Source organism: Bombus bifarius, unplaced genomic scaffold (assembly GCF_011952205.1).
Source record: "Bombus bifarius isolate JDL3187 unplaced genomic scaffold, Bbif_JDL3187 scf7180000009200, whole genome shotgun sequence".
NCBI lineage: Eukaryota > Metazoa > Arthropoda > Insecta > Hymenoptera > Apidae > Bombus > Bombus bifarius.
The window spans coordinates 1,266,192-1,292,212 of NW_022884965.1; the positions used below are offsets into that span (position 1 = coordinate 1,266,192).

The following is a 26,021-nucleotide window of genomic DNA, read 5'->3' on the forward strand; positions in this document are numbered from 1 at the left end:
ACGGGACGAAGAATCGTGCACGTGTTACTCGGTGAAACGGAAAGTGACGTGACTGATCGCGCGCAAGATAATCGACCGATCCATTACGATGAAACATTAATGAATGGAGCGCGAGCGAATCAACGAACTGATGGACACGATGTGGGGACACTCGGTAGGTATACAAATCAAGATAATGGCAAATATTTCACGGTAATGTAACGGGTGGCTGAGTCGTATAGGTCCCACGAGCATTAGGTATATACAAGGCCATCATCTGTATCAATAGAGTGCCACAGCCGGCGCGGGTTCTCTCCGTTTCCCTCTTACTCTTTATACCCGCTCCGATTCTGTTGCATAATGCTAGTGGAACGCAAACGGGCATCGATAAGTCACCTCGTGTAGCTCCAACGAGCCAGGATTCACCGGGAGAATGTTCTCGAGGGCAGTGGAAGAGGAACGCAGAAGGGGTGGCGTGAAACGATAAAAAGGAAAAGAGGAAAAACGCGGTCGGCGTGATCGATATTAAAGCGGGTCGTCTTCGAATATTGCGAGGAATTCGTTCGAGTCACGCAATTATTTCCCTTCGTTTGTCGACCAGTTTGACATTGAAATTCGCACCATTGGCTCTGGTCACGAAACCAACGATAATTTCCCGGTGACGTTCATCGTTACGTAAAACCATTCGTTTTCGCGTGTTATTCGGCTTTTTGGAAAAAGGAGAAGACGGTATTTCAGCGGCCGGCTATTCGTAAGAGAATGAATAAATATTGCATCGGGCACTCTCGCAGTTTTACACGACCGCGTCAACGACGATTTTAATGAAAAGTTGTGGTCACCGGAGGTACGTCGAGCGGACGATTCGCACGCGGATTCCACCCTAATTCCAGAGGGCAATTTTATTCGCGTCGCGCGACGCCAATTCAATGGGTCGGCGAATGCAAACATCGAAAGTGTCGGGGAATACACAAAACGGGTCGTTACGTTTGCGAAGAATCATCGCTAAATCCCAAAACTCATTTCGGGCACGCGTACGTCCGCGCGAATTAGTTATCGCAACGCCAAGTATCGCGCGATGTGAATAATTTCATTAGCCTCGTTGCCTCGCCGCTCACGTTCCCGATTTCGCCAAGCCTTCGGAGAATAAATCTATGGAAAGCGACGATCGTGTCCCACGCTCCGTTCATTCGTCTATTCTCTAAACATCAACTAAATACGAATCCACGATTCGATACGATTCTCTATATTCTCTCGATTGAAACGGAAACGAGAAAAAAAAAAAAGAGGCGTGCGCCAATGGAGGCATCGACAAAAGCGAGAAAAGAGATAAAGATACTCGCGGAGGAGTCTCCAATTTTCAATATTCCCTGAAAGCGTAGGAAGGCACGACGAACGCTCAATCAGAAGGCTCTGAGTAGTCGCTCAGCCTTCAATATCCTTTCCGCTCCCGGTGACAGAGAGGAGCGAGGCGCCAAGTTAACATCCGTTTCATCCGTAAATAGGTCTGAAAACGTTCGAAAAGGAGGTTCAGCCCTCCCTCCAGCTGAAGCCATCGAGGAAGGCAGCCTTTTGAAATCTGCGCGGCGGAAGGCTCGTCTGTTTGCACGAGAGCCTCCATTCACGCCGTCGCCGTCGAATCAATATTGATACGGACCTTTATATATGTATGTGGAACGCGCCGCTGTGCACGCCGTTCCGATGGAATGCAATATTAATAGGACGCCTGAACAATATATTCCTGGCTACCTGTGTGCACTCGCGTATACCAACGCGGCGATATTTGCTTAGGCGCGTCCTGCTTCGGCCTGTCATCGTCGTCTGGATAACGAGGTGTCGCCAGTTAGACAGGCGTCGTTTCCTACCGTCTCTGTGGCGTACATCGCCGCGCAAATTAACCTTTTTAACGATACCGACAATGGAAAATCGGTGACGTGTTAAATCGTAAGTGCAAGGATTTCTAAGTGTGACTAGCATGGTTTTCCAGGTTGATCGGTGGATGGGGCAGAGAGTAAGGCAAACAAGAATCGAACCGCTGGTGTTCCCGTATTTGTTCCAGTGATGGATGTCTTGTTCGGTGTTTGACGCGATGTATCACGCCGTGCAACTGACTAAATCCCAATAGTTGCGCCGAGCAAGATTAATTGAATCGATAGGAACAACCGGTCTGAATTATTAGCTCGAGGGAGCATTTCTACGGAGCATGTACACGGACGTGACACAGTTCCGAAACTCGGATGTTAGGCGTGTTATTCGTGAATCCGCAACTGACACCGTACAGTTTCACAGTACATAGTCGCGGAAATGGGAACGCCTCTCGTGGAAACAAAGATGACAAAACGGAGAGACGATGCCGCGATGTGGCACGAGACAATAATAAGAAGTACCAGCGAAGGTAGACAAAGGAGATCCAGGGCGAAATCTCTCGGGAAAGAAATATACCAGTTGGGTAAATAGCGGACCTTTTTTCGAAGGATCGCGAGCGTAAGGCGAAATATCGCGTAATGACGGGCGGTGTATAAATTAGAAATTCTAACGAAGACCGAGAGAAGGCTCGTTCGAGCTCTCGGCGAAACTGACACTCGGCCCGAATCTCCGTAGAGCGACGCTTTTAAAGAAGCTCCAGAGATACGCGCGCACAAGGGAAGAAATAGCCATCGCGTGGAACTTCGCCTGGAAACGTTCGTCCGAAGATTATATCAGCTTCATCGTGCGATTCAACGGCGCCGTATTTTCCACGTAGCATAATGCTCCACGGCTTTAATATTTCGCAGACAACTACCAACCATTTCGGACTCACGGCTAGAGTCACAGCGTATCCGTCTCTGGGAAGATTGTCTCTGTAATTTATTCATCAAAAGTAATAAACCTTATACCACGACCTTTTATGCCTCTGTCATTTTTTTAAAATTCATACCTTGCCTTGTCTACGTTCGTACATCTACTCCGAATCGATATTCATTAGCAGCATACATACGTCGATTGCAGCGTTTCGCCAGGAATCAGAACGGAGGATGAAAAACACAGCGAAAAAGAGAAAACAGGAGGATGGAAGAGGCGACGAAAACCACGTTCACCGACACGTACGAACGCGTCCGATGCACGTCGCGATATTTACCGATTCCCCGTTGAACTGGATGTTTTCGGGGGTGGAACTAAAACCGTAGCCGGAAGAAGGGCGGAACGCGAGGGACAGTCTGGCAAAAACGTCGAAATATGGCGGGTTCGCGCGGAGGCGGCCGTATAATTTCCGACTGAGCGCGGCTCGCCGAATTCTCGTCAACGTTTCAACGTTCCCTCTCGCTCCACCCTCTGACAACACACGCGCGCGTCCTCACCCTTTCTCGGCCGCAGTTTGTCTGCATTAACGCTCAGCCGGGCGACTGTTCGACGCCGCTTTGCTGAAAATGTCGAGAATGGAAGAAGCGGAAAAGCCGGGGAAAAATTCCACTCGTGGGAAACCGAGGTTCGACGACGAGATTCTTGCGTCGCGCGAATTTCCGCGAGGCCCTAGCTATCTCGCGTCCTCCGACGCGTATATTTTTTCTACTCTTTATGGGTGCCACGACCGTCAGCGGCGGAAGGGCTTTCAACTCGCGGGGAAATCGTATCGCACCGGAAGCGGCCGAGTGCCGTTAATTTTTTTACGAGGCCGTAACTCGTTAGTGCCCTTTGAGAAGGCTTTAAAGAGCGCGATACGCGGATAGTTGACGGCTTGCGGCCCGCTATCTTCCTCCGTGTCCTCCACCTCTGCCGCCTTTTCCACCCTACTGGTATGGTTGAACTATTTCCGTGGCGCGACCGTGAACGCGGAACGTAGTGTAGGCTCTTGTCACGCGACGAAAGGTCAACTCTCGGAGCACGTGAGCATTTTCTAAGAAACTATTCCGCATATACGCGCGCCGCCCCCGTTGATTCGAACGCGAACATTGCGAACGGGGATTCGCGGGGCCATGGAGGAACCGAAGGATTTCCGCGGCCGAGACGCGGATTACAAGCTCGCTGTAACTTCTGCTTGTTAGGACGGTGGGAATCCAATTAAGCAGAGCTATTTATCGATTGGACTAAGGGATTATTCGTCTGGTATACCACGGAACGAAACTACTTACTACCCTACGGCGAACTATGCTTCGTCGGAGATAGTCGGAACTCTGTTGTTTTGAATGGATTTCCAGGTTTCTTTCGTATAATCTTTCTATATTCTAACGTAATTACGTGACACAGTCGATCTGCTGCTCTGCTCATATGTTCAGTCTCTGATGAATCAGAGCGTGACAGTGTTTTACGTATGTATAAATTGGCAAATATAAACGTGGCAAGTATTAACATCCATTGTTCGGAATTTTGAGTGACCGTCCGTGTACAGCACGGACAGGCTCATTCCCTTCTTTAGGAAGTTCCGAATTACGTGTCCTCCCCGAGCTGTAAACCTAATGACTTCGAGGTCAGGTAACAAACCCCGGGAAAGGACCAGACGGAAGAACACGATGGACAGACGAATCCCAACGACTGGTAGGGAGAATCAACAACGTAGGAGGACAGTTTATCATCAGACATCGTACCATACGGGTGAAATACTTCACTCCCAGCAAGATCTTACCACCACCGTGTTCACAACTTCACACTTTACTTTTATACAAGTGCAAATACAGTGCTAGATTACTCTGACACTCGATCTATTAAACCTCCGCTACCTTGAGCATTAATTCATTCGAGGTACGGTTTGATCTGACCGGTTGCTCTTTAGTGGAGAATTCGCAACATCCATGTTACAACAATTTAGCACTCGATATGACACGAAACGAGCTAAACTAAACGATCGAAGAAGAGTTTGAAAGCGAAGCCGGATACGTACGGAATAGAGTAGCAGACACGGAATAGATTTCGTGATTTTGAACTCGTAATAAAACCGTATCTAATTGAAACAGCGAGGGAACCTTGGGCAAAGCTTGGGACGAAAAGCCGTAAAAAGGAGAGAAAGGCGAAAACGTGGGATGCAGTGAAACGAACTTGAAGTTCCGCGCGAGCGTAATCTGCAATCTCGCCGCGAGCCAGCCGCGCTGTAAACAAACGTTACGTCAATCAGGACAACGATCCGGCAGTGATGCAAGCAACGCGTAACGGGCTTCAGCTTGGAGGCGCGATACAAAAGCGATAAGGAGCCATGGTCGTGGCTTGCTCGTCGTGCCGTCAGCTGATTTTACGACTTCTCCAAGTTAAGTGCGAACGTTACTCCACGAACGTTTCGAGTAAAGAATTTAATAATTAATACGATTCAACGTACGTGTTTGTGATAAGATTTATCATCCTCCGTTAAAGAATTCATATCAAAGAATTAAGATATTGAAATGGAAATACTATCGAAGCTAATTAATTTCTTAGAAGCAATAGATCGATAGAATAAAGCAATACGCGCAAGACACACGACGCTACTTTCCAAACTGTGTATCTGTTATTCGTATCTAATGGAAACGATAGTGCGTTTTACAAAGCTATTCCAATCGAACGATATCCAGTCGTCCGTATCGATTACGAAGTATTTAAATCCTCTTGAGAATATTCTGTCTGCACTATTTCTATCCAAAGTTCAATTTCCAAGGTCTTATCCATAGATTCCAAACTATTTTTGTTATTCTATAGCTTTTCTGTATTTTAAGAATGACAAGGCTAAAGATCAAGGACAAAGAAGTAGATGAAGAAATATCGGTGACTGGCGATATTTCAGTGAAAAGTTGGCGTGATTTTTCGACAGGCAACGGAGCGCGGAAAACAACGATTTAAGCTGTGGCTGCGTAGTCTCCTCGTCCGGTAAGTAATTCAATTCCGTTTAAGAGGCACGAGGGGTTTTCAGAGAGCAAAGAGACCATTCTCTCTGGCTCTGCATAGCGGCGGCTATGTGCCTTATCTAGGGTGGTCGCGTTAAATCGTGACGCGTGACCATGCATACTAAAGACGTATGTACCTAAGCGGCATTTTGCCCCTCCGCCGACCGGTTCACCCTCCTGCAATTCATTTGACGTATGTCGGGCGTCGGATAAAACCCGCTCGTGAACGGTATAAATTGTTCCAGGATCGTAACGAGGACCGGTTCGACGTCGTTTTCGATCCGAATCGCGACCTACGCGCGTCTGGTGAACGATCTAAAGCCTCGTTCACGCTTGCCGATGTGATCGACCAACTGTACGAACTGCTTGACGAGTATTCGATAGGAATTGGACAGAGCAGAAGGTATTTCCCCAGGAATCGATTGATCGATAATATACGACAGCGCTTCTTTCATGTTTTCCCGAATCTCTCCATTCATCGTATCAACTTACGTATTTTAAATTAACCTAACGTCTTCTGTTCCTTCTTTTAGGAGGCATAACGAATTTATCGGGAAGTGGATAGAATTCCGGAGGAACGGATGGTTTCGCGAAAATGCAAGCCGTTCGATGATCGAGACAACGCGGAAAACGGAGAATAGTTATCGGGCAGAGGCCGTGACGCCGCCGGCACGGAACGGGATCGCTTATTGGTTTAGTCACGGACCGTTTGTCGCGATTGGTCCCCGCGGACTCGCTAGAAAATATGGTTCGGGAGGTAAGCCATCTCATCGGCTGCACTTTCCACGATCAACCTCTGTAATTTCCTTAATCTTCGTTGGAATAATACGATTTCTTTGACGCGTTAAACATCGCAGTCGATCGTAACCGAGTAAATTTCCAGCGGCTCTGGAGATACGTGCTCCGCGGCTGACCAGCTGAAGTTTCTCGAACGAATCCGGTGGAAAGCGGATGAACGAGAAAAGAAACGAGCAAGGAGTTAAAGATCAAAGTAAACAGACTCACCTTCTCGCGAAGCATGTCTCGCACCCTGGTGGCCTGACTTCTGCTTCTGTGCAGTTCGAGTTGCAACTCGAGGCACCTCTCCTGCCAATTAAGCTCCTCCACCGCGCTCGAGTATCCATCGAAACTCTTGGACGCGCCGTAAGCGGGTCTGCTCTCGAGCTTCTCCTTCTTCGCGTCCGAACTAGCAGCGGCTGCCGCAGCCACGGCGTTTCTTTGCTCCACGTACAGTCGATTCTCCGCAAAGATCCTGCCCGTCTGCTCTGGCTGCCTGCCGGAGAACGAATACGCTCGGTCAAAGTGTCCGCCACGTGGCGCCGGTCCAGGATCGAAGTTCGACCTAGCTCTTGCAAACGCGGCCAGATCGTTGGCGTCGTAGCAACTAGAGGAGCCGTCGAAGTCAGTCTGCGCGGCGAACGTTCGTTTGTCCGTGTACTCTACGTGGCCGCTCGACTCTGATGTGAAATCGTACGGGCTACACTTTGGCTTGGTGTCCCGGAGCTCGACGTAACCGGCGCTTCTCGCCGTCTCTACGAATCCCTTGTTATCCTTTTGGAAGAGCAAGTTCGGTACGTTGACGTAAGGCGAGTCCCTGGCGTGGACCGGTGCCGGAAGGCTTCCAGAGGCGGCGATCGCCGCGGCGTGATTGTTGTTCGCGTTGTTCGCGTGTCTGGGTCGCGGCGGTGGGGCTGGCGCCTGACGAAATTGCCTTGGCCAGAGTCGAGGACTCTCCGCTCCGGTTGGCGGCAAGCCGCCGCCTCGACTCGATTCCGGACCGACTTGCTGTCTACGTGTCGTGACCTCGGCTGCTGCTGGCCCAGTTTGAACGATACTGCCACTGCTCGCCTCGTGACCTCGTACGCCTAGTCTGGGACTGCAGGGGGCCGAGTTCGAGCCAAAATCGGTGGCAAGCCGCGCGATCGGGTCGAGGATCTGCGAGAGGCGTCGTGCCGGGGAACCTCGCACCTCCTCCATCGTGTTTTGGCTCCGTGCTTGTCTTAGCTGACTTGCGTATCCTCCTCGATACTCGAGACACCGCTGTCGAGGCCTCAGTGCATCGCTGGACGGCGTGGCCGGTCCCTCGCGTTCCCTGCTTGCCTCGAGGGATCACGTTGATACGCGCGTCGGAACGGGCGTCGCGGCCATCTTCCGGCGATCACGATGATCTCACGCACTCCTGCGTGCATCCTTGCTCACATCCTCGCGGCTATACTGCGACCTGCAACATCCAAATCGCCAACTGACACTGACATGGCCAATCGTGGGATCGCGAGACCGAGTACGCGCGTCACGCGTTTAGACAGCCGCTCTTCCGGCTACCTTAACCTCGCGTCAAGCTCTCGCGTGCTACGCCGCTACTGTAATACGCCGTTATTTACCACGTCATCGCGATCTTTGCCTCCCCAGCTGCCAGCAGAAATATTCGTCTAACCGCGTCTTACGTTCCCCTCGATCGTATGTTTCTACGCGTCGATACACCAAGCTTTCTCGAAATTTCTCCAACAATCCGGTAACACCCCAAATTCCTTCCCTACCTTCGTAGTTCATTTTCTGCGCACTTGAGTCACGTGCAACACGGTAACACAGCGACTCGAGCCGAACGCGATTATCGCGGCGTCCAGGAGGCAGGCAGCATCGACGTTCGCGGTTCGGTAATCGGGAAGCAGGCAACTCGACGTCTCTGACGCGACTCTAATCGGCCGGTTTCGCGGCCTGTCGCTTCCAACTTCGAACCCAACCGTATCCAATTTGTGCGCGGCATTAGCGAAGAACGCGTAGTCGTCTTCTCCCGCGGAAAGTTTCTTCGTGGTCGCGCCGCCGCGTCTCTGCGTCCCATCGACAGACGTGTGCTCCGTTAGACACCCTTAGGTTTAATCGACCCCCTCGAAAAACGACGCTTCTCCAAACATCTATGTCGACGTCTAGTCGAGAAGAGACAGCAGGTCTCTTCTCTCGACTTACCGAACAGCGGGCGACAAGTTTCACGAATTTGTTTTCGCGGTCCAGTCCGACGAGGTTAAACCAGGAAATGGAAGGCAGATATTAACTCGCTGCGAGTGTTTGCAGTACTAAATTGAAAGCTGTAACTCTTTGGGGTGTCTCTTGAAGCGCTCCGCTCTCTTCTCTTTCTCCCTCTTGGACCCCCTCCGTTCCTACCTCTTTCATTTCCTTCGGCCGCGCTTCTTCGGCTGACTTGGCATGACGAGACGCGCACACAGAGCCCGAAAGGGAAGGGAGGATTGCGGAGGAGAGCGAGAAAGTACAGAGGGAGTAGAAGAGAGAAGAGGAGACGACTACGGCGACGAGAACGACGACGCAGGACTACAAAGTTTATTTTAAGGTCGACACTAAAAGGGGCCAAATGAAAAACCGGATGGAGGGGTGGGCCGTGTAACGTTCCGTTCTGCAATTACCGCGAGCGAAACGTCTGCGGCACTTGTCCGCTCGCTCGCAAAGGGAAGGCCAGGCGAATGGGAAAAACAAACGCGAAAATAATAGCTTGCGCGACATAGGCGGCTCGCGAAATCGGTCAAGCGTCAAAGTTTACGGCGTTCGGGATATCCGCGGTCGAATAAAACCAGAGAAGATAAAGACTCGAAACCACAATGAAGACCGCGCGAACACTCGCGTAGTTCAGTGCCTTGTTATCGTCGCCTATCGTTCTACAACTAGCAAGACCACTCACTCATCTGTATGTGTGATACACGTTGAAACGATACATCGCCGGCTCTTTGCTCGCAATGGGAAGAAGATAAATATTATTTTAATAGGAAAATCACGATAACAAATCGCCGATGAATCAACGAGACGCGAATCCGAATCGAAGTAAAATTACCCAGAAATAATCGCAGTATCCGCGAATCAAAATCCGAATCGACGCTGGCGGACAGCGTAACCATGCAGACGGCACTCGAGGCCGATAGGATCAGCCGACTCGCGGAGTCAAATAACGAATAACGAGAAGCCTTTCTCCTTCCATTCGGGGATGCGTGAGAACTCCTAATCAGCATCTATTCACTTAGACAGCCAGTCGATTCACGAACTCGATACCACGCAGCCACATAATGAACATACGTAAGCGGGATTCGTACGCGATCCTGAATATTCTGAATTAATCTGACGTTCCCTTGAGCTTAACCCAATTCTCCGCCGCTGCTTGTGATCCCGCCAGACGAGTCTATCGGCTCGAGAAGACACGATTTCCTACATTTTTCACTTCCACCTCGACTACTTTACGCGTGTACTTGTAAATGCGAACCTGCCATCTTCCATCGATTCGTCGGCCAATTACGATAATGGGACCGATGAGAATCGGAGATTGGAGACGCAGAAGAGACGGTATGGCGCGAAACGACGAAACATCGACGCCAAACGTCGAGTCAAAGCTACGTCTTTCGGTGTTTTCGGCGAGGAAAGGGATAGAAAGTTTTTTCTGGCCACAAGGGACCACAGTGAAGCTGCTTTCAGAGAAAACAGTAATTATACAAATTGATGGCGCGGCCGGAAACGAAATCTTCGTCTAGAAATAGCAACGCCGTGTCGGCTCGTTTCGCAGAGGAGTCGTCAGCCCTTTACGTGTCCTCTCTTCTTTCTACTCTCTGTTTGCTTTTCTCTTCGGCGCTGTTCATCTCATAGCGAGTGCCACGGTTGGCACTTGATGAGTGAAAAACCTCGTGTCAACTACCTGTGGCGTTTCCTTGCCGTCGATGAATATCGAACGCGACCGAACATCAACGGCCACGCGACGATTTCGCTCAGAAAATGATCGTTACATATATGCATATACGATAACGGACGAACATACGTCCTGCAAGGAACGTACTCGAGTATGCTAACTACATTTACCAATCATGAAAAATTGCGCTTCCGCGCTACGGACGAACGAACGTTACGCAATCGCACTCGTAATCGACAACGATCCTCTCGATTCCAGACCCCCGTTCGCGTTACGTCGTTACGTCAGCTTGACGAGTATTTTTATCCATCGTGACTGATCTCCGTCGAGACCGAAGCGGATCGACGAGTCTGCCATTCTCGAGGAAAAATAGCTGACTAAACGAAGAAACAGCCAACGATTTGGCGAGTGGAGCGCCAGTATCGATCGACCGGTCGAACTTCCATAAACCGCGACGTTTTAATAAAGCCCCATGCAACGCTCGTATTCCGCGCGTTTTATTATTACTACGCTGTAAATCTATCGGTCGGTATGTATTGGCATAGGTTGATTTTGCGCCGCTTCTACTTCTCTCCTCTCTTCTGCCGGATTTTCCGCAAAGTGTATACGCCTCTCTCTCCCTCTCTCTCGTCGAACGGTCAGATTCTCTCTAACGCGCGCGGTCGCCTAATATCGCCGATTTTACGAGCAAGCGATATCTTTTACCACGCGATGCGGTATACTTTTGGGCTTGTCGTTTTCATGAAAGAAACGCTCCTCGACCGTGTGGCGTGACCCTTTTTGGATACACGCGAGATATACAGCCGCAATAACGGCGAGTTCCGCGTATAAATCTGAATACCTACACGAAATACCTAAATCTTCCCGATAAACCCGTGCCCCCTCTTGTTCCGCGCCGTTCGGCTCGCAACAACATTTACTTCGGGACCACCGCGAACTTTTCGAATCTGAAGTACCTAAGCAATCTCGATATCTGTCTCGAAATCTCTCCCTTCAAACATGATCGATCGATGTGAATCTTTCTCTAACGGTCGATTCCAAACGACATTCCCTTTGACGTTCAGATTCGAGGAAACTTGAAACGGCCTCTAAGCGAGAACGAGCCGCCGATCGATCGACAGGACTTAATTCTTAATCGTAATAACATTACGTATTCATAGGAGGCTGGTTTGTCCTTTTTTTAGCCCTACTTTACCCCCGTTTGGTGGCGTATAGGCCTACGACCAGGAGGAGCATCAACGTTCCAGCTACATGTACCTCTACGTAATAATACCCGGACGTATATAGAGAAGGCGGCAGCTAGTGGTCCCGTAGAGTCCATGAATAAATTTCGAATTAACTTTCGAACGGTTTTCGCGTTATACGAGGCGCGACGGAAGCCCTCTTCAATCTGGTCGGCTCCTTGGAGGCAGTCGTTATAATGCCAATGGCTCACTCCCGTGCCCTTCCCTCGCACAAAGAGCCACTGTGTGGCAAACTGGCAGCTACCTGACAAAGAAACGACCTCCTCTTCATCGAATCCAGGAAATTTTCCCGCTCTGAGTCGCTGGAATTCCTGCTGAATATGAAGCTCCGATTACGTACTTAATACAATTGTTATCGATTCGAATTAAAATTTAACGACAAGTTCCAAGTCCCACAAGATTTTAAGAAGAATCGCCAGGTAAAATCTAAAGTTGCCGCTTAATATAAAGGACCGCCTAACGAACCGCCTGCGAATTTTAATCGAAGGCAATTCACAAATGTAGACCATCAATAACCGAAGCTCCAAATTAACCGCGCTTTCTTTCCACTGTGCCGTCATAAATCACGGGTATTCAGACTCCCACTACGTTTAACAAGTGGCCTCCACCATTCTTCTCGCGTTAAAAGAGAGCCGCTGGTCGAATCGGCAGACTCGGCCGGCTCGATTATCGAACCGTTGCTTTGATTCGCTCGAATTCGCTCTTCCAAACCGACCGAGAACGTTTGCCCCGCAGGTATCTGGAAAACAAGATATTATCGGTTCGTGGCGGAGAAACAGCGCGGTGTTCTTCGTTTCCACGCAATTCCATCGGTCGGAACAAAGTGTAATGCCGCTTGCGAGTAGTCCGTGCGCTTGCACGCGCAATTACTGTTACGTGTATCGACGTTACGAAGAAACAGAGAAAGGAAGGAAGAGAAAGAGATCTGCGGGTAAAAGGAGCGATACAACGGGGCTACACATCGATTCGAGGAATTCGACGTCTAACGTCTGTTCTTCTTTCAAAGAAATACCCGTTTGTCGAAAATCGAGCGATTTTTCGCTCGTTCCTACTTTCATCGAGACGTGAAAATTGAAACTAAGCTTTCGCTTTTCCACGGATGAAGATGCCACAAGATATATCAAACCTTAACTCTTTCGTATTCATGGACGAAATGCCTGAATTTATAAAAGATGGAAAAATACCTGCTGTCCAAAAATATCGAAAAATATCCACTATCGTTCGTAGCATCGTATGAAGAACGTCGCGTCGCGAGATTCGTATCTCGTGCACAGATGCAAAAGGGTTAAGATGCAAAGAGGGATCCGTTGGAGAATTCTCAACCGATACGCGACTTCCACATCAGACTGTACACGCATCGATAAGGCTCGCGTCTCTTCTCCTTCGCGCCGCTCCGTTTCCTCCGACGTTTCTCCCCTTTTTTCCGCGAGCCAACTCGCCTGTATCCTGGTTATGTATTATTTATGGCCCGACAGATCCCCGTAGAACGAAACCGATTCTTTCTCCGCGCGGACGGACAGCCGGCTCGTCGATGTAATTTATTCGACACCCTGTATGCAAACGCGGGTCCGATAGCTCGTTCAAATTCCGCGAGAGACGAGCCAGCCCGCCGAAAACAACTTCTTCGATTACGCGACACCGATGCGTTTCTCTTCCTTCTATAAATCTTCCTTCCAGATTCTATTTGTCGTTCGATCGCGAATCGCGCGAAGATCTCAATGATTTACGTGATACGCGAGCCGATTCCTAGCTGTTCCGACAACCGACATAGGAACGCGAAACGTAGACTTACGTGTTAATCCTTCAATTATCGATTAAAAAGAAAGGAAAGGGACGGAACAGGGTTAACGATTATAAAATATCGACGATCTTCGAATGAAACGCAAGAATCGCAAGAAGGATCTGGTTGAAACGGCCAGTAGAAAAGGCAGAACGATCGAATGACTACCTGGACGAGGAACGCAAAGCAACGAATTTTCTAGATCAGGCGCACGAGCAAAAAGAGCGAAAGATATTTCTATTTCTCATTCTATCTGTTGGTCGTGTTGCTTGCCGTGCAATTTCTGTGACGATCGTTCGCGTACACTCAGCGAAATAAAGGACGTTTCACGTGGAGTCGCGTGCGAAGAAACTATCCCGTGGATACGTGACACGAATACATCGCCGATGCTAATTGCGGGTAGAAAACCTGTGTACCGGGCCCCGCCTTGAAAACGCCACGGGAAATATCCACACAGAGAGGCGGGGGAGACGAAACTGGCGAACTGAAAAACGCGGCGAACCCTTTTGAACGCAGCCACGCAATTACGAGTTCCCCCATTTGGTCAAGGAAGAGCATCCAGGACGAAGGACAATAGGAGGAAATTTACCGAGTGCCTGATGAATGAAATTCGCGTACGCGTGCGAGCAAAGTAACTCTAAAATCAAGTTGACGAATATTTTTCCGAAAGTCACCGGTGACCAATCGCGTTGAAATTTGATGGACAGCAGAGTTTACCATAGCAGATTACTGTTTGTAATGGATAAAGGAAGGATAAATCGATGACATTTCGTAGTAAAATAGATTCTATGAAGATAAAAGTTAATCCTCGAGGCAGAAAGTTGCCGGTAGCCAAGTTATATAAATTTCACGGGATATCATTGCATATGGTACAGTCGAAATTCCCTGTAGAGGTGGGGAAACTTAGTCGAAACCCGGAGAAACTTTCGCGACCCTTTCTCGTGTCTAAAGCAATACGCGAGTGCCGAACTTCTGCACGCGTTTGAGTACGACTGGCGAACGTTTGCCAGATTGCGAGCACACCAGCCTCGAGTTTTATGGTCGCGGGTTGACCCGATGTTTCGCAGTACCCGCTACAACCAACTAATCTTCTAATAATCGAACCGATATCGCCGAACGTCGAGAAAATCGTCCGTCTTTCGCTCTGAGAAACTGTTCGTATTTTAAGAGCGGCGCAAGGGGGAAAGCTGCCATGGAAATCGTGCGAAGCGACGATATCGCGGAGACACGAGAAAAGCAGACACAAGAAAAAAAGAACAGAACGAGAGAAACAGGTTGAAATAAACGAACGAATTAAAATCTTATGCGTATTTAAAAATTGAGATATTTGGAAATCTTTATACTTTTGAAATTTGAGTATCTTGGGTGCTTGAAAATTTAAGTACAGGCGTCCCCGTATAAGACGATACTTTTATAACAAGATTTAAGAATTTGGAAAATCGCCATAGAAAACGGCATATAATGAGAATTGTCACGTGCAAGCCAGGGACAAACTGAATGAACTTCGAAAGTATCTGTTTTCGTGTTACAAGGTTATATTTGCGACGGGGATGTGGCGGGAGGAAGCGCGTTGCCACTTTCGACAGCTCGTCCCATTTTCCAAATGGACAGAGGCCAGGTCGCCGTCGACGAAACCAAGGAACCGCATCATCGATATCTCTAAACTGTCGCGCTCGTTAAAATGATTTGTCACAGGCGACAGACTCGCTTATCGGGATTCCAAAATTGGCAAGGACGTATCTACTGCAACTACGCGATGTCCTTGGCACGCACGACAGTTAAACGGGAACATGAGTCACTACGACACATGTTTGCTTCCGAACTATATCACTGGGACGGAATGCCAAATAACACTTCGTAAATCGTAGTATATCGTTAACGACATTGCTCCGTTGAAACGGTAGTTAACGGAGATTAAATGACGACGATACTTCGGACGCAAGTATTCCGAGTAAACGTTTACTCGCGCAATCAGTTAAATTATCTTGACTTTCTTTGTTACAATTTGAGATAAGGAAAAATTTACCAAACAGCGAGAAACCGAGGCAAGCAGCAAGGACAATTATCAGAGTTAATCGGCGTGATTTGGCCATCGAGCCGACTAAGCATCGTTAAGGGACATTAATAATCATTAAGAAGGCACTTGACCGTTTCCGGTGTAGGTCAAGATGCACTTCGAGGTAATCACTCGAAACCATTAGACTACGTAAGTCGATTAGACGATGATACGAATAATATACGCGACGTTTCACTCCTCCGGGGTTTAGTCGAGAAACGGGAGCAGAGCTATCGAATTTCGAGACCGCAGATCTCGGATTTTTCCGTGGAAATTAATTTCACACAGAGGCATCAAAGAATCGGCGATCGTTAGATCTCGAAGTAGCTGGATCGATCACAAAGCTCCCGCCAAAAATTCCTTCTCGCTCGATAGGATCGAATATCAACGAGCTATACCTAACCAGACCTCCCAACAAAAATCCCAACTACATTTTCTTATATTCACGATGTCGTGAATCATCCGGTGGTATTTGAACACGTCCCTCAAGATATCTGTCACGTACCGTGGCTGGCCGTATATACCGAACTGCGGATTCGATTCCATCGTTCGTTTATTCTACATTCGGTATAACGAACATGGCTGCTTTTTCTTATTCGTCGGAATCCTCCATTGTTCAATAACAATGGCTGAATTTCCGTAACCAGATATATACGTTGGAACGTGTAAAAGGCAGTAATTTTAATTTGTATATTGAAATTTAAAGATGCAAAACTATACTGAATAAATATTAATAAAGATATCATATGTCACGCAAGTCTAATTTTCGAAACCGATAGCTATGAAAATGTCGTATTTCAAGAGCTGGAATACACGCAGATAGAAAATGTTTCATTTGTAAGGTTAGGTGATACTGTCGATCGCAAAGAGCACGAACGTTCCATAATGCGCAGACGTAAAAATATCCCTAATTTAGTGAACCGTGATGCAACATTGCACAAAAAAGGAGAAAAAAAGAAAGTAGCTTCGACTATAGACTCACTGTGTTCTCCGGTGTAGTAAAGGTTCAATGACCATAGATAAAACGTGCAGCTGTATACCGTCGTAAAATCGGAAACCAGGCTCGCATAGTTCGAAAGGCAACCGGAAGGTGAAAAGCGAACGCAGGCTTTCGAGATCCGACATGGAAGCCGGATTATAAGCGGCATTCGACCATTGGAAATTAACGCGTTTGATTGTCGCGCAATCGAAACTGACAGCGAAACCATCCGACAACGGATACGTACAACGCGCAGCTTTCATGCGCATCGTGAAAACTAAATTTCTCGATCGACCGTGTCACGTGAATCGAAAAAACGCGGGAATGGATGATTATCGATTGCAAAATATATACGTGTTCGTGATTGACAGCTTGTCAGACGAAAGCTTGAGAACAGCAGCGAATACGTTTCGACCAACGAGCGAGAATGCAAATCGATGTACTATTGGTCTTCGTAGATGAAATTTGATTTACAAAGTAAGCTAAGTAAGTAATTTCAACGAACTACCATATCTTTTAATATTAACGAACAAATACATACGGTGTGGCATAGACAATCGAATCGACGAGAGGCGTGTTACGTACATGCAAATCGATGCGTTCCGCATAATTCGAGTTTTTTCATTTTTATCGAATTCGAGCCGTAGTTACGGTCAATTACAATCGTTAAACATTGTTTTGTTATAATGTAATGGGTAGCGCTCACGAAGCGCGCCCGTAGGCGAGTGCGCGGCTTGCATTTTGCATAAATTACCTATATAGTTGTGTCTGGTTCGCGTGGTTGCTCGGCGTTATTGTCAAAATAATGCGGGAGCAGGTTGCCGCTGCAGGCTTGATAAAACAAATAGACCCTCGACACGTGAGTTGTATATTCGACCTTTTCCTGCTCTCTGAACGCCCAATTGTTTCCCGCGAACACGGAACTAAACAAGAAGAGAAGAAAGGTTGGCTGCACTTCCCATACGAAACGAGACCTTATCCGTGTGACGTTTAATGCGTATCGTGGTAATGGAATCGAAAATAAACCGGAAAAATAAATTACCTTAGAGAAATTAAGAACCTTGCTTGGTTGCGTGTTTCGTAACGTATATATGCAGAAGTTGGTACTACTGTGGGGGTAGCTTTTTATGGGTCTGCATGCGATATATACATGTAACTCTTTATAATATGTATGAATCCATGATTAAAATTTATATTCGAAATAGGAAATACGTTACATGATATTACACATTGCATTTTCATTTTCATCGATCATCGATCATAAATAGAATTCCTTGAAATTACCGGTTCTTAATTACTACGTTCTAAAAAGAACAGATCTTGTAACGATGCTTATTCGTTGACAAGCAACGAGTTAGTTTCTAACAAAATGTTCCCAGTGTGTTCTGTGGAAACAGTTAATACATGTAATTTTGTAAGAAGTAAATGATTGCTCCTTCTCTTGTAGAACAGCCGGAGGGGCGGAAAAAAAAAGAAGAGCGAAGAAGCGAGAAAAATGTAAATAATCGGGTATACCAAACGTAGTGTCGTTCTCTTCATCATCGTTTATTAAAAACACTAGATCAGCGGAACAATGCAAATGATCAGGTTATGAAATGTTCTTTTCCTGCGTAATCCCTGTGGCTAATGTTTGAAAAACGAATGTCGTGATGAATGACTTTAGCCAAAAATATTGTTCAATTGTCAAAGAATGCTTAAATTTTCAAGTCTTGAAAGGAGATTAGCAAAGATTTTTACATTTCAAAAACGTGTTGTCGAAAAAGCTATTGATTTAACAAATATTTAACTTTCACGCTTCAAAAAATAATCGTTAAATTACTCGTATTTATTTCTCACATTCTTTTGCTTCACTTCTGATTATAATGAGATGTAAATGCGTACGTTATATCACATAACGCGTTAACAAACGAAAATTGTTGCTTGACATGCACCTCTCCATAGCCCATAGTGAACATAACGGGTGATTAAAAATGTCATGGAAGTTATTAAATGAAAAATGGCTTAGCAATTTTCCTGTTTGCGAAACGAACGAATCGAGACAGGCGATCAAATCGAACGTGACAGGACGTAACGAGTAGTCAACTTGACATTGAGAAATTTGACCGATTACGAAAAAGAATCAAGCGCATTGAGGCAGAAGGTATCAAACTACTTATGGTAATTTAAAACAAGTTTGGACCAAGGGAAAATATGTATGTCGTTGCGCATTACTACTGGTGTGCCTAAGGCGTGGACAAAAGATGAATTTGAGACCGATGACCTTTCTCCTCGAGGAGAAAGAGAGACAGGTCAAGAAAGATCATTCGAGAAGGCTCCGTTAGTTGATCAAGCGCGAAGGCTATTTAACATTCCGTGTTTGGAAGGACGCACTTTAGGAATCGCAGATGTTCAACGGACTGGCAGTGCTAGTTTTCAAACTTGTTCTCGCTGCTCTCGCTTGATCTTTCCGTTTCACGCTCCTTCCCAGTTCTTGCTCTCTCTCTCTCTCTCTCTCTCTCTCTTTCCACCTCTTTCACTCTCTCTCTCTTTCTCTCTCTCTCTCTAACTCTTCTTTTTCTCTCAATGTGTTTTTTTACATGAAAACCTACCCGAGAAAGGCTATCGTGTGGCACGATTCCGGGCAAGAAGAGTTCAATCGCGGAACACAGCTCGGTCTCAGACAGAAATATTCTAATCGAGAGATGACAGCTTGTACAACAAGTAGGTCATACATAGAACAGGGAATGAAGGAATCGACAGGATCTTCTAGGGACGATATAACAGTTCAATATGAAAGTGAAACAACATGTATGGAACGCGATCCCGCGTGTTTATGTCGGCGGAACTCACCTTGGTTCGACTGGGACTGCGGTAACGGCTCGTAACGATTTGAAACGAGCGCACTGAGTCCACTCCATGCCTGGTACACACACGGCCACTATCTTCTCAGCTGCTTTTTCCTCTGTTTTAATCTGTTCGAACACTCGTGGACATGCTGCCTCTCGTTCAACGCAGATAAAGATTGTCGGCGCACACTAATACTCGACGGTCACGACGCTGAGGCGCGAAAAACGCGAAAATCCGACGGATCCGCGGTATAATGTCACGAAATACGTACCGAGTCGGCAAACGTCGAGCCGCGACGGTGGCGTCTACCTGCGCCAAGCGGTTCAACTAAACTCTCTAGCCACTAACACCTGGGGATATTTCCCCAACCGACATTTAACTCCACTCTTCCGTTCTTTTTAAATTTAAAAAGACGTTCTTTCCAGTTCCTCAATTTGTCATAGAATTTCTTACTTTGTAAAGAACAATTGAATATTCTTTATTTTACAAATAGGGCAACTTTGGAATGCAGAATCTATTTTCGATGATATTAAAATTTAAGTGCTTATATTTTTGCTTTGGTTGAATAAAATGATTGCGACTATATTTTATTAAAAAAGTTCGATTTATTTTATGTAAACATTTTATAATATATTTTTGTATTGCTTGTATGATAAAATTTGTAATAATTTATTCTTGTAAGTCGGGTTCAAAATATCGTGCAATTTATTTTCGAGAGTAGGTATGTAATTTTCATAATTCTTCACGAGCGTTCTAAACGAAATGGATTTTTGAAATTGAACATTCAAAAGTGAATTGACCCAATTTATAGCGTCATCTGGCAATATAATGTCTATATAACACTCCATATTTTTTATTAAAAACTCAGCACATGTCCTTGATACCTCCAAAGGTTCAAAGAAGTCATAATTTGTACATTTGTTGAACACCTTAAAAGGAATAACATTACATTTACAGTATCTTTTACATTTTTAATACTTTAAATAATATTTACTTACATCTGTATCGTCCATTTCGTAATCTATATAATCTAACAATGCAGTACTCCAATAAAAAAGCGCAATACACATATACTCAGGATGTTTATTACGTATATTGCATTCTAAGAATTTGGAAAGTAGTAAATTCATATATGAACAATCATTAATCACTGTACAATGTACCGGAACATGATCAACTAAAGAGAATGCTTCATTTCGTATTTCGCGATTATTGTCCAGTAACAATTGTAATACTGTTGTCCACCACTGAATCTGTACATCTGTGATCATATTTAATTAGGATTGTATACATAAAAATATTTTAACATTTCATAACTTACATTGATACTCTTCACATTTATAACACGCTAGGAAAAGACCCTCCATTATTTCAAATGCAGATTTTCTAAAATCTCCACTCAAACTTGTGATCCATAGATTATCGCAGAAGCTACTATATACATCAGTTGTACACTCTAAATTAATTGCTCCATCATGTTTGTTAAAAGAAGCTAAAGTCACATATGATTTCCCCAATAATCTTAAGTAGCAGTCTCTCTCATAGTATCCACTTTTATTATCCTGTAGACGTATTTCATTTAACACAAATTTACAAATTTCAATTCTTCTCATGAAATCAGAGGATTCAGTTTGATTAATGCATGTTAGGCTACTGTAGAGGAAATCAAATATCGCATCTTGCAATTCTGGACTATACTTATAAAAACATTCTATAGAGTTGCGAATTTCATAGAAACCATAATTTAATAATGTTTGTAATACATCTCTGTATTTCACTTCATTAATGATTTCTGAAATAATTGACCATGCAGCAATTTGCATTTCAGGAACTTTTAAATTATGCAAGCATATTTTGATTACTATGGACTGTTGAATTAGCGAAGTTTCTCTCGCTATTGATCGAATGAATCTAATTACTGATAATTTATACACCTCTCGCGCAGGTCCTTGTTTTAATTTTTCACCTAATAAATGTGAAATTACGGTATATAGCATCGGCAACATTCGTATCGCATACCTGCAATTGAAACGATTTTTTGTATTTTGTTAATAATTCGAAACTTTTAATATTAATTTCCCTTACGTTCTATCTACTTCACATATTTTATTGCAAACATTTACATAATGTGCAGCCAATAAAAAACTTGGCGGTTTTGAATTTTTTCGCTCCAGATTTTCTATGATCCAAACTGTGTGTTTCAAAAATTCATCCCAACTTACATCAACCAATTCAAACGATTTAAAATTGAAATATATTAGTATTTCATATATCTATAACATTTAAAAAATATTTACAAATTAATTAGTATTAAAAAAAAATCAATTAGTATTTTAAAGAAATGTTCATTACTGATATGCATACTTGCAACATATAACCATGTATTAAATTTAAAGATGAATAGTTGGTCCCTGCAGATATTATATTCTCAATTATTTTTGTTAAAGCATATTGTACAGATTGTGTTGTTAATAAAGGTACAAGTGCTCTGGCTGCTAATTTGCGTGTTTCGAATATCGCACTTTTTGCGCATTGTATAATTAAATCTATAAGATCATTGACCTGAAATAGACGTATACCTTTTGTCATGAAACTTCTAAGTACGAGCATGTGAGTAGCACTGTTTGTCTGTGTAACAGGGGAAAAACAAGTTATTTAAATCCTTAGTCATGATATTTCAAAAACATGAGAAATTATCGGTTCGTAGAATAATTAAGAAACAAAAAGTGATTTGTAGTTATAGATATACTTTATATTTCTGGTGGAGTTATATTCTTCATTTCATCACAACTTCCACTATCATAAGGAGTTTCCGCTTTCTAGTACTTGTACAAGAAGGCTTTTAATGCCATGAGGAAAGAGAGAGAATTTCGAAGACTATTTCGTGATAGTAGGAACAAAACCATTGACTATTCGCAATTATATATACTCGTCCGTTGCTGCAGCCGCTAATGATACAAAGACGGTATAATAAACCTTTGATACCATGGCGAACACAGATCAAACATGCCAATACGAAAACATTATCGTTCAGGGGCATGCATAATCTGCAAATTCATGGTCACATATACGCGACAGGTAGACCGTACGGTAAAATTAGTACGGTCGCGTATAAGTAACCATAGTACATAAAGAGTTAAGCTAAATTACCGTATGAAACACGTATAATTACCTTCCGTTGAATATCGCTAGGTTCCGTATTATTATTACAGTATAACCGTGATAGTAAAAGCAATATCGATTGTATATCGGCTTTTATAAGAGTATCATCCATTGCCACAAATGTTTGCAATTGATCCAAAATGAAAGATAATAGATTAGAATATTTTTCAGAAAATACTCTATAATTCATTTTATTATCTGTGGTAAGATTGATATGGTCTTTCGTTCTTTGAACACCAAAGATTCTAGTAATAAGTGCACTAAAAAGTAATGTTGCTGCGTTTCTTTCCTGTGAGGGACAGCATATATTTTTTATTTCATTTTCGCATTATAGAAGAAGTTTACTTACCGCCCATGTTGCAGCATCGTAACTTTTAAATGCTGCTATTAAACCATCTTCAACATAATTATTTACTACTTCTGCAAGATGAGAATGTCGAAAAATTGCTCTTAAGATATTTAGAGCATGTGTTTTAATTTCCGTGACTTGAACGATATTTTCGTTTACAGGACAATCATCATTGTACTTTAATGTAGCAAGTGAGTTCTCATAATGTGTAAAAACAGAGTTTGAGTATATCAGTTGTTGCACTTTTTCCCATAGATTTTCACTTTTCAATTGTGTAAGTCCTAACAGAATTTTTATCACCGAATCAAAGGTTGTAGTTTTTGTATCTTTGTATCGACGAGGTTCTGTAGATAGTAAAGCCTGTTAAGTAAGATTCATATGAGTAAGATTCATAAAATAATGTAAAAAAATAAATCAGGACTGAAATATTTGATCTCATTTACCTGTATCATAAATGGTACTCCTACACTTCTTCTGGTTGCACACAATTTTGAGTTCTCTTTAATTCCCGTGATGGAAATCAAAATTTGATGCAACCACAATTTAGGTAATTCATTTAGATTTGTTTTACTTAAACGCCATAGTCGAGAACACAATTGGCTGAATCCTACATGAGCCTGTTCAAATGCTCCTCTATGCTTTGTTTCAGTAAGCAAGGAAACAAAATGTTCTCCTATTTTGATAATCTGTTAAAAATTTGCTTTATCTTATTTTCTTCTAAAGAAATAACCTTTTAATACAAACTGTGAAATTTTACTTGCTCTTCATTTAACAAATTTATGGAAGGATTGTCTTCACATATAGGTGCCTTAGTGGAAAGCAAACCAAACAATAAGCTAACTTCCTTTACAGTACGCCAAGAACAAAGCAACACCATTTGTGGTGTTACTATTTGCTTATCAGGCACAGAATTACATAATTCATTAATAGCTTGTGAATTCAAATCCATTGGTAAATGTCCCTCTGGTGAAGAATTATTTACTATTAAAGAAACTGCATGACTGCATTCGAAAGATATGGATATCAATTCTGTTACAGTGCTCTGCCACAAACATTCTTTCCCAGCATTCTCCAAATTGCATTCATATAACAAATTTCTTATACAGAAAAGATAGCCATACAAAGAATGTTTAATAACAGTTTTCACTATATTCTCTTTTGCTAGAGTCAAGGAATCCTACAAAAATAATTTATATAGCTATCTGCGTAAGATAATTAAGTCATATAAATAGGCACAAATACCTTCAACTTTTTCAACAAAATTAGTATCAGTTGTAGTATTGTTGCTTCTTTTATATCTTCAAACTGTATTATTAGATCTAAATGATTTTCAAGTACTTTTTGTACAATAGGTGACAGTATGCTAACTTTCAGCATATATACAGCTGTAATAGTATCAATAGGTCTTACACTATTGCCTAATTCAATAGCAACCATGATAATATCACGAACACGACCTTCATTATTTAATTGCAATAAATTTGGATCTATTGATTTTATTAGATTGAAAGCCATTACTTTATTTGTTTCATATGTATCTAATAACATTAGGTTAAATATTGCTTCCACTTGCTCAGCCTTCCAAATAACTTGTTTAAATTCATTATCTAATAAATCTCTCATTAGGAGCAATATCTGTAGAGAACACTGCCTCCTATTGTATGTTGCATCAGGGCTACATATGCACATCTGACGTAGAGATTCAAATTTACAACTATACATGTTTATATCACTTTCTAAATTGCAAGATGTTTTATATGATTCATCCATCACTTCTTGTTTTATCTCTGATGAACTACGGTTTTTTTTATAATGGTTTCTCATTTTTTCTTCTTGTGCATATTGCCGCCTCATAACAGCTAAGCTGTCCTTCATTCGCTTTAAAGTCTACAAAAACAAATTTATGTTTCATAGGAAGCTTAGATCTCCATTATAGTGATCTTACCTTTTTTATTAGAGGAACAAATTCTATATTTTCTTTAAAATTAACTTGTAGAAACAGGATGATTATATCAAGTTCTTGAGATGTAAATTTTAAAGTGCTCTTCTTTGATTCTACTATAAGGGCTAGTGTATTTAATTTTATCTAAAATAAAGGTTAACATTATATAATAAACGGACGAAATTGTTTAAAAATTTATATTTTATAAATTAGTACCTCTTCATCATAATGATAAACATAATGTTCCAAACTATCATACATGATACAATTTCTCCAATATTTATTATTCGAGTCAATAAGCTTCTCCTCAGTGTCTAATTCACCATTACGTTTCAATATTAATAAATCTTTTAATTGCCTCTTTATTTCTTCTGATGTAAACATGTTGTTTCCCTCTCTTTCGTATTAAATCCCAGAAGAACACATGTACTACCCCAACAGATCTCACAAAGGACATAACCTAACAAACACGATGTTGGTACCCCGCTGGGGGTAGCCACCCACATGCTATATTAGTATATCGCTATAATATTTTACCAAATGTCCTACTGGACAAATTGTAAAATTTGAATAAATAAATAAAAAAAAACATGTACTATATCACTGTTGAGGTTGTGGATGATAAATTTCCTCACCTGAGGGAAAATACATATACAGACGAGGTATAGATATATATTTTCTCTCTGCTATAGAATAGACGTGGCATGCAATGCTTTTTATATCTTCAATCAATGATACATATTGCAGTATTACATACACGATCGTACATATACAGAGATCCAGTACTTGTCCAATTTTTTATGCGGAATGTTATTATTCCGATCTGTTATGATACATTTTAGTTCCTTTATTAGCCGCATGGCATTATCACAAAGTTACTTTAGTGCGCATGCTCGTCGTTATCTACACTTGATGTGACTTCTGCTGGAGAGGGAATTTCCTCTCTACTTTTACGATGTCATGAATGACATCACTGAATGTTAGAGCAACACACTTTATTGTTGACAGAAAAATCATAATTTTATGTCGCGTAGAAACGTACCATAAAAAATTTTAAAAATTTAATTAAAAGTTTACAAAAAATTTGGTTATAGCTATAGTTTAACAAAAAGTGTTAGTTCAGGGTAAGTTTCTTAAAATGAAAAAAAGCAAAAGATCACAACGCAGTGCCACAGAGAAAAACTTTGAAAATTGTCCCTTAGTT

At 43.3% G+C, this 26,021-nt stretch overlaps 2 protein-coding genes across 9 annotated transcripts in view; both read right to left on the reverse strand.

Annotated features, from left to right (window-relative positions):
* The window catches only part of LOC117214322 (uncharacterized protein CG43867), a 98,470-nt gene extending 78,807 nt beyond the window's left edge, over positions 1 to 19,663 (reverse strand). For 5 of the 7 annotated variants that reach the window (XM_033460324.1, XM_033460326.1, XM_033460325.1 and 2 more), the window contains exons 1-2: positions 19,368 to 19,663; positions 6,807 to 8,022 (exon numbers count right to left, since the gene is read on the reverse strand). In XM_033460324.1, the coding sequence (XP_033316215.1) occupies positions 6,807 to 7,778 (972 nt within the window). In that variant the 5' untranslated portion in view covers positions 7,779 to 8,022; positions 19,368 to 19,663. The remainder of the gene's footprint in view (positions 1 to 6,806; positions 8,023 to 19,367) is intronic. The other 2 variants (XM_033460328.1, XM_033460327.1) reach the window with 1 other exon arrangement.
* Positions 19,664 to 19,968: 305 nt separating this feature from the next.
* LOC117214268 (thyroid adenoma-associated protein homolog) lies at positions 19,969 to 25,721 on the reverse strand. Of its 2 annotated transcripts, XM_033460216.1 has the most exons (14): positions 25,575 to 25,721; positions 25,410 to 25,452; positions 25,034 to 25,243; positions 24,821 to 24,961; positions 24,118 to 24,762; positions 23,633 to 24,052; positions 23,319 to 23,561; positions 22,876 to 23,235; positions 22,537 to 22,815; positions 21,729 to 21,926; positions 21,450 to 21,637; positions 20,686 to 21,383; positions 20,363 to 20,625; positions 19,988 to 20,293 (listed from the first exon to the last, which is right to left on the reverse strand). In XM_033460216.1, exons 3-14 carry the CDS (start codon positions 25,199 to 25,201, stop codon positions 19,988 to 19,990), a joined length of 3,909 nt encoding a protein of 1,302 aa, XP_033316107.1. In that variant the 5' UTR covers positions 25,202 to 25,243; positions 25,410 to 25,452; positions 25,575 to 25,721. The 2 variants fall into 2 exon arrangements, with proteins under 2 accessions (XP_033316108.1, XP_033316107.1); XM_033460217.1 differs by lacking the exons at positions 25,410 to 25,452; positions 25,575 to 25,721 and having other exon boundaries at positions 19,969 to 20,293; positions 25,034 to 25,201.
* Positions 25,722 to 26,021: the final 300 nt, after the last annotated feature.

What these genes read in the sequence shown, in the direction of transcription:
- LOC117214268 (XM_033460217.1), bottom strand. Translation starts at nt 25,201, where the DNA reads ATGTTTACATCAGAAGAAATAAAGAGGCAATTAAAAGATTTATTAATA. An exon ending in TACATGGTTATATGTTGCAA is followed by an intron (nt 21,638 to 21,728) that starts GTATGCATATCA and finishes TAAATGTTATAG; the next exon opens with ATATATGAAATACTAATATA. An exon ending in TAAATGTGAAGAGTATCAAT is followed by an intron (nt 20,626 to 20,685) that starts GTAAGTTATGAA and finishes ATATGATCACAG; the next exon opens with ATGTACAGATTCAGTGGTGG.